At 38.2% G+C, this 15,558-nt stretch overlaps 1 protein-coding gene across 9 annotated transcripts in view; it reads right to left on the reverse strand.

Annotated features, from left to right (window-relative positions):
* The window catches only part of GALNT18 (polypeptide N-acetylgalactosaminyltransferase 18), a 249,088-nt gene that overhangs the window by 51,805 nt on the left and 181,725 nt on the right, over positions 1-15,558 (reverse strand). For 8 of the 9 annotated variants that reach the window (XM_069803884.1, XM_069803875.1, XM_069803876.1 and 5 more), the window contains 3 exons: positions 10,253-10,438; positions 4,993-5,130; positions 762-857 (listed from right to left, as the gene is read on the reverse strand). In XM_069803884.1, the coding sequence (XP_069659985.1) occupies positions 762-857; positions 4,993-5,130; positions 10,253-10,438 (420 nt within the window). The remainder of the gene's footprint in view (positions 1-761; positions 858-4,992; positions 5,131-10,252; positions 10,439-15,558) is intronic. The other variant, XM_069803883.1, reaches the window with a different exon arrangement.

Consider the following 15,558-nt stretch of genomic DNA (forward strand, 5'->3'; position numbering starts at 1 on the left):
GTTAGGTAATCTGCACATCTGTCTTTGACAAGCATGTTCTAGACCATGTGATGTTATTTTTACGGTCAAGATTTGTCTAGAAACACTTTCACCTATGCCCATATACTGAGCTACTTGGGGAGATACAATGTCTTAACCCTTGTGTTTACCAAGTTAAATCCAGCTGTTGTGTAAGACAATGGAAAGGTTTTGGTAATTTGAGTCTTTGGCACATGCTAGAGTAACAGGACAACAGCAGAGAAAAAAAAAAGGAGCTTTAGAAGAAGGGCTTTCACAAGAGCAGTGTGTGGAATTTGACACAGCTGTATGGTGTGAAGAAGGTGGCTGTACATTGCAGATTTGTGAAAATGAGACAGAAAATGCATCAAGTAAAGAAGATGTTGCTTCAGATGTGTAAATAAACTGTGAGTTGAGTATACATATGTATGTATGTAAAATGTTTTAAAATGCATTGTTTCATTCATATGGCATGCACAGTTAAAGATCAGAAATGAAAGCTTTTATCAACAAATCTGGGTCAGTGCTGACTCTCATATTCCTTACATTCTTTCAAAATGAATAAACAAACTTCACTGTCAAAGTGCTAATGTACCAGTGATTCTCAATTTACAGCAGAAATAATGTTCTAGCTTTCTATAAAAGAGCTACTAAACAGCTTACAGAGGTATTGTTGCAGGAAAACAATGACAGGTACAAGATGGTTCCTCCTACACAGTCTACTAAGAGCAGCAGCAATATCAGAGATCATTAGACAAACTAACCTGTGGTGTCATTCCATGGCAAATATACATGATTGGGATATTCTCCGTGTCTGGCCCTTGATCAAGGCACAAATCACTTTTCAGGGAATTCTGCAGCTAAAATAAACAGAAAGAAAAATAAATCAAGCACATCTTACATAAGAAAAAGATGGTGTGATTATTTTCTTTGCAAAAAAATCATATGTAGTTGAACACGGAAATACACAAAATTAAAAATACTTGTTGCAGTGAAGATATTGAAGAGAAAGCACCTAGTCTAAATTCTTCCTTGTAGATAATCTAACACTACTGATTTCAATAACATTGCACAAGGTTTCAGGGAGGGTAGATTTCAAAAAGCCTTCAGAGGTAACAATGATTTTTGATATACATTTTTAAAATATTAAGTCTAATGAATCTGTGGTACACACTATATACAAAAGAATTTTTTTATCAGTGCAGCTAGTGGAGCAGTATGGATGGAGTTTCAAACATAGGAGAAAGCCCTGTAATTAAACAGTTTTTCAGAATCACTCAGAAGAGTCTTCTGATTTCTGGAAATAATTCAAAAAAATCCTTTCTACTGATGCTTAGAGACTTCTGGCCAATTGGTATGCACTAGCTCTTCTTTGCATTATTCTGGGCTAACCCACGCACAGCAATCCAGCTATGAACAGACTGCAAAGTACTTGGCCCTGTTCATCACAAAGCCCTATATATTACTGTGCAATGCTGAGACAGAATTTTCTGAAAGTGAAGTGCTAAATTAATGAGCACAGATAGCTGGAAGGTCTCTTTAGAGTGTGAGGCCAAAGATGTGGATTGCCTACCCTTGGGCATGTATAAAGGTGTTCAGTGGTATAAGATCAGTTCAGAGAACATGAGAGAATTGTCTGATGGAGGGAGTGAAGAGGTGATGTGGTTTGCAACCATCTGTGATTACCTAAGCAGTCCTGTCAGCTGTGTACAGGGGCCTCCTTTGAGGAAAACAAATTGATATGCTTAGAAAGGAAGTCTAGAAATGCACTAGTATGTAAGAAGTGTGGACAAGTGAGTGACTGAAGCCAGGCAGTGAATAAAATCAAAAGCATGAACTCATCTCTACAAGATTTCCAACTCCAAATGTAACTCTAATTTCAATAACAGACAGGACAAATCTCAGCATTGAAGAGAAAATATGCGTTAGGTATCAATACTGCCCTTATTCTTAGCCACAAGCCTTGAGAATTAGATAGTTTCCTCTCTCAAAGCTTTGTATTTCTTAGCCATAAACATAACCACAACCATGACTCTAATTGTAATCAGATATTAGGCACCACTCTCTATCCAAATGAATGATAAATATCAGCCTTATTAATTCATGCCTGTATCCATCACTACCTTCGGCTTTTCAAAACTTCTTCCACAAACTCAAATTCTAATGCTTGTTCTAGCCCTAATGTTATAACCTTTTCCACAACAATCCCCATAGTAAAGGAAGCAAAAAAATTTGCCTTGACCAAAATTAGCACACGACTTAGCTGAGAGGGCCAACCCAGCAGTAAAACAGATACAGAGACTTTAGAGTCCCAAGCTCTAAAAAGAAACATGACCCTAACCCTAGCAGCAGCAGTCTGGTGATCAGGGACTACAGAAAGAGACAAAACACTATATTCCTTTTAACACCAGTCCTCCTCTTATGAATCTTGAAAACAAAAAAATAAAATGAACTCTTCAGATTTAATTTCTCAAACTCTTATCCCAATGACAAGAGAAATGATCCTTACAGAAAACAGAAAAACAAAAAAGCCACTGGCCTGTTAACTAATAATGCTGTTTCAAAATCTGAGGCCCAGACTCTTAGGAACCATCCCTTTCCAAAATCTAGTGGCTTTGTGGCAACCAACAATTAACTTGGATAATGCAGTTTTAGACTACCAAGACTTTATTACAACCCAAAATATAACCAGGTCACCAGTCCCCACGCTGAAAAACGGAAATAATTAGTCAATACTGCCATTTGCTCCCTTTCAAACTTAAGACCCTTACAGGACACAGAGATAAACTAGACTACTGAAATTTTGAATTTGCAAAATTATCTCAAACGTGAAGCTGAAGTCAGGCAGCCGGTTGCTACACTAAATACATCAGCTTGTGGTCCACTGACATCGCTTTCTCCTAACTCTGAGGGTACTGCAGAATTCAGAAAGAAATTTGGTTCCCAAACCTTTACTCTGCCACCAACCCTAATCCTAGCTATATGCCACAGCATAAACTAGATATGAATGATACAACTATTTTCCTAACTCTCACAAAACGGGAGGAAATTTAGGATTCAGGAAGTAAATGTGGGTGGTGATACCTAACCCTCACCTCTATTCAGAGAACTTTTGTAATTACTCAGTTTTTTTTTTAAATTAATGATAATCCTATAGTAGCAATATCTCTGTTTTCTACAAAAAAAAATGAATACAGTTGATGAATGGAAGCACTCAGAGAATATGCAAGCAGCTGGCTTGCTTTGAAATACCACATCTTTCTCCATTATAAGACATTCAAGTGAACAGGAAAGCAGACATGAAGGAAGATTAGAGATCCAAGCAATTCTTTTACTAAAAAGACTGGGGCACTTTTTCTTTCATACAATAGTATTTCATAAAACAGTAAGCTGTGTATTTCATAAAACACTCCCCCTTTACCTGTACAGATACGTTACCATAGCTGTCCACTACTTCTTTTGTGATAGTACAAATGATGAAATAAGACTTACTCCTCACACCTTTCTTAACTGATGAGGCTACTTTCATACCACAGACAAAAGACTGCCTCGTGCATTATTATGCATGTTCTGCTGACCAGTGAGTTCAGTATTTCTGTAACAAACTTTTCTGATTCTTTTTGGTTTGTACATTGCCAGCAAGGAACCTTCAAAGGCTAATGAAAAAGTTTCAGCAGAATATAAATTCATAGGGTGCCTGTTCGCTGATTTTTATTTCGACTTACATGATGTGGAGTTAATCCTGAGACTACACAAGAAGTACCTTAGCTATTCCACTGGTCTTCCTTTTTTTATCTAGTATCACTTCTACCTGCAATCAAAGACTTTTTAGCCAGAGGTACCTACAAGCAGAACCATGCACCCGTTAGCTGCTATACCTCCTTCTCCTGAGGAAACTCCGCACCTGATTAGATCATGGCGTTGCTGAGGGCAATTCCACACAGTCTATGGAAGAGGCTCCTTGAACACAGGTAGGTGTGGGGGTGATTTTGGCATTGTTCTGAACTACTTTGGAAGGTAACCATTATCTCATGCATTTAACAATGACCTAAACCTTTGTTGGAAGTGTTTTTCTTCGCTTTTTTGATTGTATGAAAAGCCAGCATGATAATTTTTGATCATCAATTGATCATCAAAGGGGTCATGGAACTTTGTGGGGCATACAATCATTTCATTTGCCAAAACAGAGCAGCTGCTCTACGGCACCTTCAAGGGTCTTCTCAGAGCCTGGCAAACTGCGTAACTCAGACTTCTTTTTGAGGAGGAATGTCTCAACCCAAATCTTTCACTTGTATAATCTGCTCTTACTAGTTATGTTTCCTAATTGGGACTTGCATGCAAAAAGGTGAATTTAATTCACAGGAATCAATTTTTGTGACTATGACACTGGATAGAGAATGTGAAAAGGATGTCCTAGCTCTACTAGCTTATGGGCCCATAGTAACTTGCTGTGCTCATCTTCAATGTCATGCACACCTGCCCTCACTGTTTAGATTGCCAGTTTTCTAGGGGCTTTAATTAGCACAGTACAACTCAAGCGTGATTTCAACATAGACGGGTACTACTGTCACACAAGTAATGATGAAGATGATCCCAAAATACAGGCATTGAGGTTCTGGGTACAATATTAAGAAGCTTGCAGTTGAAATCCTGAGCCTGTTTTGTTCATTCACCTGCTGCCACAAACCTTCCAACTGACAACTCCAACATGTGTAAAAAATCATGCCTTGGGTATCTCTGAGTGGAATGCAAGCCATGAAACAAACAAACAAACAAAAAATCAGGGAGGAAGATAACGTTCAGAATACCTCAGCATAAACTACAGCAGAGCAGCTCTCTCTGTCAGCTAACCAGTCTAACGAATTATTTAACTAGCGACTTCAAGTTTATCTGATTCTTCTGCTTCGAGCCAGGCATTGTCCTCATGAACTGCTTCCACTATGACACCTTTCTCCCCCACCTTTTTAGAACTGGAAATGTAAACAAGTTCCTTACCACCCCATAGGCGACAGTATCTGAATACATTCTCATTTCTGGATACACGCTGACAAGATACCACCTAAAGGTCTTGCACTGGAGCTTTTTCCTCAAGGCCTTCCTCTCAGAAATATCACCAATATCAATTCCAGAGTCCTGCACATAAAACAAAGGACAGAAAAAGCAGAAAAGACATCAGCGATACACCTCTGTGTAAACTAATCATCCATAGTCTCCCTCATTGCAAAGATGATTATGACCTATGATAATTATCAGCTTTTGGTTGCGAAGTACATCTGTTACCCACACACACTCTGTAAGTGCCCCAATTAAACATGATACAGGTCACCATGGCGGGGTCTCTTTCAAAGTCGTCTTTGGTCAATGGAACCACTCCTATTGACTTCAGTGGGGTTTAGATCTAGCTTCCAAGGAGTATCACTGTTGTTCTCTAATTTCCTGGCACTTTCCAAATCCAAAAGTAATTGGCAGGAAGTAGCAAGTTACCCTAGAAACCACTTTATTGCTGGCGTCTCACTGTGGCCTAATCGTTAGTATATGACACTTTCTGGCCATTTCTGAAGCCTGCGTTTACTGCTTCACTGCAAAGAGCAGAAGCTCTGCTCACCTTTCTGAAGCATTGCTTATTAAATTTCTCTTGTAACGTAAAAAGAGAAGTTGCTATTTTTGTTAAAAGCAATTCCAGAATATTCTCTCCCCCAATTTTTATTCTCCTTTACATTTCTGGCTAACCTAGTTTCTGCTTATCATAAGAGCAGATCATAACGCGTGAGTTTCATAAAGTCCCTGTATATAAAAATCAATAATTTATCACATTAAAATCATGCAACGGAAATTTGAGAGAGGGATCTAAGTGCAAATCCGTGGCTGCTATTTGACAGAAAGTAAAATGAGACATTTTGGTCCACACTGTGTTCTACCACTTCTGCCTCAGAATAAAATTCAGGATAAATAAATTTTCATAGAGAAATCCTATAATCTATTGACTTAAACAACAGTCTTTACTGGGCCATAAACACCCTGAAGATTTTGGCAGCCACCAAATATGATTTAAAAATAACATTGGAAGCATTGAATTTTCTTAGTTACACATCAAAAAGGTATCTTTATACGTACCGAGGTTTATAAGCTGCTGAAGCAACGACTGCTTCTTACATCCCAAAGCACTGAATTATTGTTAATCTAGAACAAGTATATTTTATTATGGAAGCATTTTCTAACTAAAGTAAAACTGACTTCCACATTAGCAAAGTATACTAAAAAGTAGGAAACTGAGGTCTGGCATAAACAGGCATAAATCAAGTTAATCCTTAAAAATGATGATTCCCCTCCCCTCAAGCCCTATACCATTCATAAAACTTTATATGGAACTATTCCTTAAGCGACCATTTTTTCCTGACTTTTCTAGCAAGTGACTAGATAGAGGAACATGGTGTAGGGTGCTGCAAGACAACCAACTGGTCCCATGGACAAATCCCGCGCATGCGCCGCTCTGGCTGCACTTGCACTTGCCAGTGTATCTTCCACTCGTGTGAAGGAAAAGGAGGATGCCAGCTCACAGACATTTGACTTCCAGCACTAACAAGGATTCCTGGGATCAGGTACTAAATTGGTCCACACCCCCGAAACATAGGGGAGGACACAAGGAGAGCACAGCTCTTGCTTCTGGGACTTGAATTCTTTTTTCCTTTGGGTTTTAAGTGCTTTTCTGAATCTATTTATCTAAGTAGTTGCAATGCAGAAATCACCATGGTATCTGAGATTGCCATATGAAGCGCTTAGTACTTCAGAGCCACCCACAGAGATCCCAAGAGGACAGTCACAGCACAGTGCCAAATGAGTCTAACTCCTTTTTATTATTATTAGCTCTCAAAGACTAAAACCTTTGGAAACATCTGACTATGGGGCTTCTTGGAGATCTGGGAATTCTTTCATGGAATAAAACAGGTCCTGTGGTTAACATTTTGGAATAACATATTTCATGGAAAGTCCTGACTGTTGTAACTGAATACGTTTCTATTACCTACTCAGTCCATTACCAGTGCACTATTTCATCAGCTTCCAGATAGAGAATTACTCCTGTAGTTATCCACTTGTGTACCAATATTTGGCTATGCTCTGTCTCTCCTCTCTGCACATCTCTCACAATGATGTCTCAGCATCTTTTTGCCTAAGCTGAAGCTAAGTTTGATTTGAAAATTGTTCTTCTTTGGTATTTCACCTTTAATTTAATCTTGAGGTAGGCGAAGATGAAACAGAAATATTGCCATCCAGTCTGATATCTAAATTTGACCTAATCCATGCCCAGCCTTTTTAATCCACCATCTCTTTGCCCCCTGCCTACTGGAAGTCTGTATTACAAGTGTTCCACAAGCTCAAAGTTATTTTTTAGGTTGCTGCTTTACACTGAATATTCCCTCTTTCTACTGGTGTTTCTATACCAACCAGAGACTGCAATGCTCCTAACCTTTTGATGTATAAAAGAGGAAAAGAGGACTCCCACTAATGATGTAGGTTTTCTTTATACTGACTGATTCATTTACAGTGCTTGGGAATGTAATTTTGTACTGTATTTTCCTCTTTCCCTTAAAAGGCTAAAAGCTTTCCTTAATTTAAAATTCCTTAATTCTGCTCTACAATCAGTTCAGTACTCGCAAAGTTTAGCATGGGAAAGGAAAAGGAGGTCCCAGGTCTTCGGAGCTCTTCCCCTGATTCTTGGCACCAGGCCTCACACAATGAACACAGCTAGCTTCAAATTACACAACTGATTTGGGACACTCGAGCACCTGGCAGGCTGTCAGAACAAAACAGAGCCCCGACACTCTTCTAAGTCCTTTCCTATTTTCCACATGGCAAAAGATGGAAGCTGGGTGAACAACACTTGAATGTACCCAGCTGTAAGTCACTGACCCCGTCTGACAGGAAAGCCTTCTGATGATCACAAAGGTGCCATACTGCCTCTGAACATCCTGTAGCAATTAACTAGGTAATGAGCAGATTCAGGCTTTATAGGCCTGTTACAACCGGGGAAACTAAGCTGTCTCCTATCTTTTATATGTGCGTGTTTATTTGGTTTCCTACAGCGGTGAGAAATACAAATGAAGGTTCTTTGTGCTACAGGTTCCGTACATACATGCAGTAATAGATTTCCCCCTACAACAGAGGCATCTCATTACATTACAGAAGAGGCTACCACTATTAAAAGCTGATTTAGCACTTGCCATTTCCAGCTTTTAAGTCTGCTCTACGGCTTGACAGCAGTAGCCTTTGAGAAGATGAAGAGAGAATATAATCTGCATTGCAATTTATTCAGGCAGTTCAGTGCAATGATTAGTACATTTGTGGTAGGAAAATGACTGGAGGTTGAAGTAGTAAGAAAACTTGTTATTCGTCTTCAAAACTATGAACAAAATCAGTTTTGGCAGTACAAGATCTACCATGCAAACACCCTGATGCACTCTGTGACCTGAAGAAATCGGTTCAATCCACACACTGCATTTATTTTTCCTTTGTTTAATAACACATATCTCTTCCCTTTGTTGAATAAATGAGTTTTAAATTGATCATAACAGGCTTTTTTTTTTTCTGATCTATTGGCACAGTCAAGACTGTGTTATTACTTGTTAAATTTCCATTTAACAAGCAAAAATAACAACTTATCTTTGTATTCTTTATGAATATGATTTCCAAATTGTGTTCAGATATCAACTTTGCACAAGATTTAGAACCACCACCATCACATCTGGATGAATATTATGCAAATATATGTTAACAAAAGGAATTTCTAAGTTTTGTGTTAATGCTATGTTTGCAAGTCAAAATACTGAAACTTGATCAATCAATGAAGATCAACCAATCTTCAGGAAAATAACTAACAATAAAAAATAGAAACTGAAATTTAAATCTATCAGGTTAATCACAAATAAAATTCATTTGAAATTGTTTTGATGTAAAATAAGTAACCCTATCTTCCAGAAATGTCTTTATTCTTGTATGCACTGCTGTGCGACTACTCAAAACAGGGACACTTAAAGGGTAGCTTGGATTCTGTGAACAAGGGACTGTCTTCCAGAAACCTCCTTTCCCTATATCAGATCATAGAGGATTTTTTCCTGGTGCTTTCATGGTATATTATGTGGCTAATTCTGTAACCTGAAAATACGACAATTCTTCCCCACTTCACCAAAATTACTTAATTTTAACCCTGAGAGATGAAGGAAACTATTGAAAGCAGCTGAATCAACATCAGCATTGATATATCTAGCTGGTTTTTGGTTTCTAACCTTTTTTCCTTATTAAACTAAAGGAAGAGAAGTACAGCATCTTATTTCTTGAACCAGAAATCACTGCAAAACCAGTTTCTCTGAACAGTTGCAAAAAGACTCAGAGAGATTTTATTAAAGAAAAAATAAATGACCAAGCTAATTAATTAAATCTAGAAAATTTGCTTTTGCTGTAACGAGAACAGTACACTGTAAGTCAAACCTCAAATTCAACTATAGCCATGGTTTCCACCCTCTACATGGATCCTGAATATTTTCTAGAACAGGTCCCTATAGCTCTTAAGAGTTCATAGATTAAATGTGATTGACTACAGAAGTGAAGAACAACTAAAATCAGACGTCATACTGAACTCTCAGGTTAGCCATCTGACATTATCTTTTCAATACAAAATGGACCAATCATTGCTCATCTATGGAAAAGAAATCTGGACAAGCAGGCCAAAAGGGAGTTGCAGCTAGATTCTGCCATATGTCAAGACATCCAGCCACCCTTACTCTGATGTGAAATTACTCAAGAGTGATACACCCACACTTGAACTGATAGATGTTAACACCCCTTGGCAGGACTTCCCTCACAAATCTGGCAGAATTATAGCTGAGGGTAAATAAGAAACTTAAATTCAAAATAAGATATGTAATATAGATTTGATGCCTCTTTTTTCCACATTTCTGCAGCTACTAGATTAAAAACTCCATGAAGAGTCATCAGTGAGGATGATGAACTTGACAAGAAATAAATTTTTAAGGAACCTGAAGACAAAGAAATTATTGTAGAATAAGACACAAATACATATGTATTTATATATATAAGTGTGTAGGTGTAGGCATATCTTATGCCTATATGTAAGACATAAATACATACATATGTGTATACAAATAACAAAATCCTAGCAGAAAAATGAAAATTCGGAGTAGGAACCAAACCCAAAAGGATCTAAATCCAAAGCTTGTAAACACCAGTCTTTGTGACTCACCTCCTGGGGTATGTTCCATGCCATATAGACATGGCTCTTAAATTCATCCATCCAGACTTCAGCCACCCTTAGTGCATTTCTCCGGACATGAGCAGTTAGGTCTTCTGTGTATGGTTTATGTGCTCTTTCAATGTGGGCAATCCTGGAGCAAGGTAGAACCTCAACAGTTCCTCCACACTGCCATACCTAGTAGGAAAAAAGACATTCTGCTAGTGAGAGCACCCTACATCACTGCTATCCTTTAATAAATACGCTGAAATTATTTTATCTCTATGCTTGTCATTGTTACAAAGGAGAATAACTATTCAAGACTTATTTGACTATACAGAGGGTTTTCTTAGACAGTTGTGAGAGGAGAGAGTTATTACCTTGCCTTACCATGAATTACTACTACTACTTAACCTTCCTACAGAATTATTACATTGCCAGTAGCCTCTCATCACAAACTTCCTGGATCAATTTAGCTATTCTCAAGATTATTAATAAAATTATTTATAGGGCATCCAAAACAATAGTGTCTGTGTTCAAGTTTTAATGCCTTGCAGGCATTTCTCTTAAGATTGTGCACAGTCCATCTCAATGCATACACGCACTATTCAGAACCTTGAATTAGGCAGCCTTACGTAGAAAGAAAACTAAGCCAATCAGCTTTTTAAGATCACTAAAGCTTCAGGTTCTAGGAAGACTAGGAATATAAATGCATCTTATGCTTTGTTTTAAACACAGCTCGGAAGGGATCAGGTTTATTTCTTCTGAGAAGGAGTGACAGAGACTAAGACTGCCTAGTGAAAATGTTCTATGAACAATTTCAACACACGCTACATACTACACACACGATATGATTTATAAAATTATAATACATTTATAATGTAGGTTACTGTACCTGCTCAAGTGTGGTTCAGTTTTGCTTTCAGTTTTGCCCACTACCACAGTTGAGCTAATGTTAATCATAAGTATTGCATCCATTTCTGATTTTCTCTCTTTCTGCTTTCAACAAAAGAGAAAACCACTTTGGCAGCCTTAACAGTCAGTGAAGTACTTCAGTTATTTTACAAAGAAGCTCTTCTTCTGTGTACCTTGTACTATGTAAACTTCCTAACAAGATCAAGGCAGCCCATTCATAATAGTTGGGTGGATGCTGCTCAGGTGAAAACCCAGATGTACTCAAACTGCTCCTGCTGAACAAGAACCTCAGTGTCCCAGAGGCAGGTGTACTCACTAAGAAGTGACAGAGTTTGCCTTATGATACTGCAGAGATTCCTGAGGCTTGGTATCCCATACCAAGAGAGCAAAAAGTGAGAGTGAGGGGGTGCTCCTTCCTCGTACAGCTCATCCAGGAGACAGTATATTCTGGTCTCCCTCCTAGTAGCCAGGGATGTAGGTTGGCAGAACATCATGTTCTGGAGCTGATCTGTGACCCCTCAGGTCTGTCCATCCTATAGGCATATGCTCTACTAAGGAGGCACTTTGTTCAGCCATTCATTTTATGTATTTAGACATCTGGCTTGAATACAGCATTTAGGCATTTGGCAGCTCCTGAGACCAGAAGATGTGGCACGGATTCAGAATGTTTACAAAGCCTTTTCTGAACTGGTGCCTAATTGCATTCAGCATATGCTGGGAGAAGAGATAAAGCCTTGGTTTTCAGAGCTCTCTGGAAGATGAGCTATCCCATTAACCTACTGTACAGTCAAGGGAGCTGAAAACACTTCAGCATGTCTCCATGTCCAGAACTTGGAAAACCGTAAGAGTAAATAAACATAACCATTACCAACATTAGGGCAAAACTGAGATGATCATAAATACTTAAAAATAAATGGACAATTGATCTGGCACAAGAATAAATCTGGAAACAACACTTGTGTCCTGTCTTTCTAAATATCATATACAGTAGGCAATCCGGTTTAACGATCTAACAAAAATAATAGTTTGTCAAACATTTAGTTCTAAATGGTTCAGCTACATTTCCTAATAAAGTTTAAATGTGAAGTATCATCAGGCTTTGCTCATACAATACCTGCTTTTGGTCCAAGCCATTTCTCAGTATGGCATTGACATCCAGCTATAAATTGTTTCGGTTACTCACTGTACACTGTTTAAATTAGTATCATAAAAGACAAGGAAGATGTAGAGATGGTCATAACTTAGCCTGGGACAAGACAATTCACATACCGCATATGCTGCCTACTCTGCCTAGCCTTTGCTCATTTTAACTAGGAATGGCCTCGATCCAAGTCTAACACGTGAACACCATATCTTTTGTAGGATTTTCAGAGTCACATCTGAATGCCATCTTGACAACAAGCTGAGCCAAAAATTCACAGTCTATAGTAAGATGAATTTCCAGGTAAATTTCTAGGATCTGAAAATCTCAAAAGCATACTCATCTATAATTTTAGTACTGATTCAGTAATCAGTAAAATCAAATTTGACTTTATAATGAAGTCATATGTGTTTTCAAAAACATCCTGAGATGACGAAGTCTTTAATATAGTTTGTAAATAACAATTACCCACTACCTGAATAAACACCAATTAATCAACTCTGGTGGCCACTCCTTTCTCTTAGACACTGTCAGTCTTTGTTCTATTTCCAAAGACTAACTAATTGTTCTGCGAGAACCATGGATTCACTTAAAAACTTAATGCTAAGAGGGAGCTGTCAATACAGATGTTGACAGAACAGGCGGGTTGTATTAAACAGCTTCAAAACCAAATCCTATTATTTCTAAGCAAAAATCTCCTGCAATCCATGAAAATGTGATTAGCATGTACCAAAACTGGACTAGAGATACATGCTAATGATTTCCACATATCAAGACGAATAAAAGTCCTTTAATGACTTTTTAAAGAGGAAGACATGAGAAACACATGTGATCTGAAGATACGGGAATTGTAAGTTGGTGTGCGCAGAGCTTGCAGTTACAGCACTAAACCTGTAGTAGCACTACCCTAGATGTAGGCTATGAAGCCTTGCAGAGCACTCACAGAGTGAAAGCAGATGCAATACTTTGTAAGGGCAGAAAGCACAATCGTGACTTGCTCAGCTGGTCACATCTAGGACAAGCCATAGTACCCTTCTCTCCCCCAAGCATTCTTTGCCAGTGGGATTACAGTACGGTGAGAAAGCTCTTTTCTCCAAACACTTCATTGCACTTAGGGAGAGGCCAGCTGCAAAAAAAGAAAATGTAGGTAGGCCTTAAAGTGGGATTTTCAAACAGCATGAAACTCTCCTGAAATCTGAAGGGATTCTGGATTCCCAACTCCCCAAAACATGTACAAAATCTCCAGCCAAGGAATGAAGGGCTTTGCTAGTCATACACTAAATATTAAACACTATACTGAAGAGGATTATGTGAATACTACACAATATAATATGATTAACTGACTGCTACAGAAAGTGTTAGGTTTTTTTCATTCTTCCCTGATTATATTTGAAATAAGGAAATTTCTTGCAGCTAGGTGAAGAACACCCATCCATTCTTTCTTTCTTTCCTTCTTAGACCAACCGTCCTCTTGAATCTGACCACTCCTACCTCCCCCCATCTCCTTTACTCGTGTAAACAAATCCATGGTACTCCAACCATTGTGCTGGGAGCCGCTGTGGATGGTTGGATGGTTTTTCAAGACATCTTGAAAAGATATAAATCTCACATCAAAAGTGCACAGGAGAGACTCATTAATTACTCTGAACCAACACCTTTTGGTCAAAGACAATTTTTAGTTTAGTTTTGTTTTTTTAATTAATATTTTAATACTAAGAAATATATTTTCTTAAAGACTCAACTCCGAGAGAAGCTGAGAAGCCTTTTAGAGCGGTCTGTTCTTCATCTAATAAAATTCCTGTAGACAAGAGATTGTTTTTATAGTTAAGAAATAGGAATAGCAATTGAGGGGTCAATTCCTCACAGCTTCACACATTTTCCCTATGAATTTCACAGCTATTTTTTTGCTGTCATTAGTAATCTTTATTCAGGCTTCATCCATACTGAATAGCACCTCTCTACTTCTCCAGCACTGTTATTTTATGTGATGGCTATAAATAAATATAAAGGTTTAAAATCAGTGAAGCTCTTCCAAATTATCACCCATTGCTTTAGCAGGAAGTCTAAAGATAAATGGAATGGTTTGAAGTAAAATGTTATCTCTCTGAGCATACTGTCGCTGCAATCAGTAATACTTAATGACAAACCCACTTGTACAAATTGCAAGGAAGAAACTAGATGAATTTCCTAAACTATGGTTAAAAGGAAATGCAGCACCTTTTCCTGTTGCCCATGAAGATGTTTTACCTATGGTAGCAAGAGGTGGAAATTGCTAGCAATAGTCTCAATTTCCTGCCAAATCCCTAAACATACATATACACTTGTCAAAAATAACATATGCTTCCACCATTGTGATACAATAAATAGCAATTCACATTTCATTCTGTAAAGTATCAACTGCAAAACTGTACCAATAGGTCTCAGGCTTTGCCTTAAAGCAAAGACCTTAGAAGGTTTTCAAGTGCGAGGGACTGCTTATCTTTGGGAATATTTAGCATGACTGCTTGATCCCCAGCAATGCAGAAAGTTTGCTTTTCTTTGGAGGAATTTCTTGAGGTTCTGTCCTGCTCATTCACTTTTCAAAAACAGTCTTTTAAAAAAAGAACACACCAACTGGAGTTTCCCTTCCAAATAGCTCTCAGAATCGACTTCAGTGTGTTTTCAATGCTCCCTTCCAAGAGGACCTTAGAAAGGCTCTTTATTCTTGAATTTCCTGAGGAGGTTCATACATTTGCTATAGTCCCAAGAAGGACTTAGAGGGCTTCCTCTTCTTGAAAGAGTTCCTTCACCCCTAGCAAAAGGTAGTAAAATTCCATAAAAAAATTCAAGGTGTAAAGGGACAGTAGCAGTGCCAAGGCGACTTCTAACACTTACAAAGCTGAAAGACTACAATCAGCAAAGCCTGTGACCTAAACTAAGCAAAGCAAGTGGGAGATGATAGGAACACTAAATGAATATGGAGAATCTATTTGGGGGGAAAAAAAGGGGTGGGTGGGTGGATCTTCCTTTTGAATCTTCAGTTGTTGTGACTTTGTGGAGAATGTGTCCAAGCTCTAAGCACTTCTTACTGTTAATTTACTGAAGGTACATTTACACATAAGCTATAATTGTGGTCCTACATCTGTGTCAATTTATGTTCGCTAACATTAAAGTAGCCCCACAGAGCAAATAGAAAACATGTTCTTCACATTGGAAGACCCAGGAGAGCAGAGGACACGTAAAACTGCAGAGAGAACAGAGGTGGTGGCACAACAGATCAGCT

This window comes from Haliaeetus albicilla, chromosome 16 (assembly GCF_947461875.1).
Source record: "Haliaeetus albicilla chromosome 16, bHalAlb1.1, whole genome shotgun sequence".
NCBI lineage: Eukaryota > Metazoa > Chordata > Aves > Accipitriformes > Accipitridae > Haliaeetus > Haliaeetus albicilla.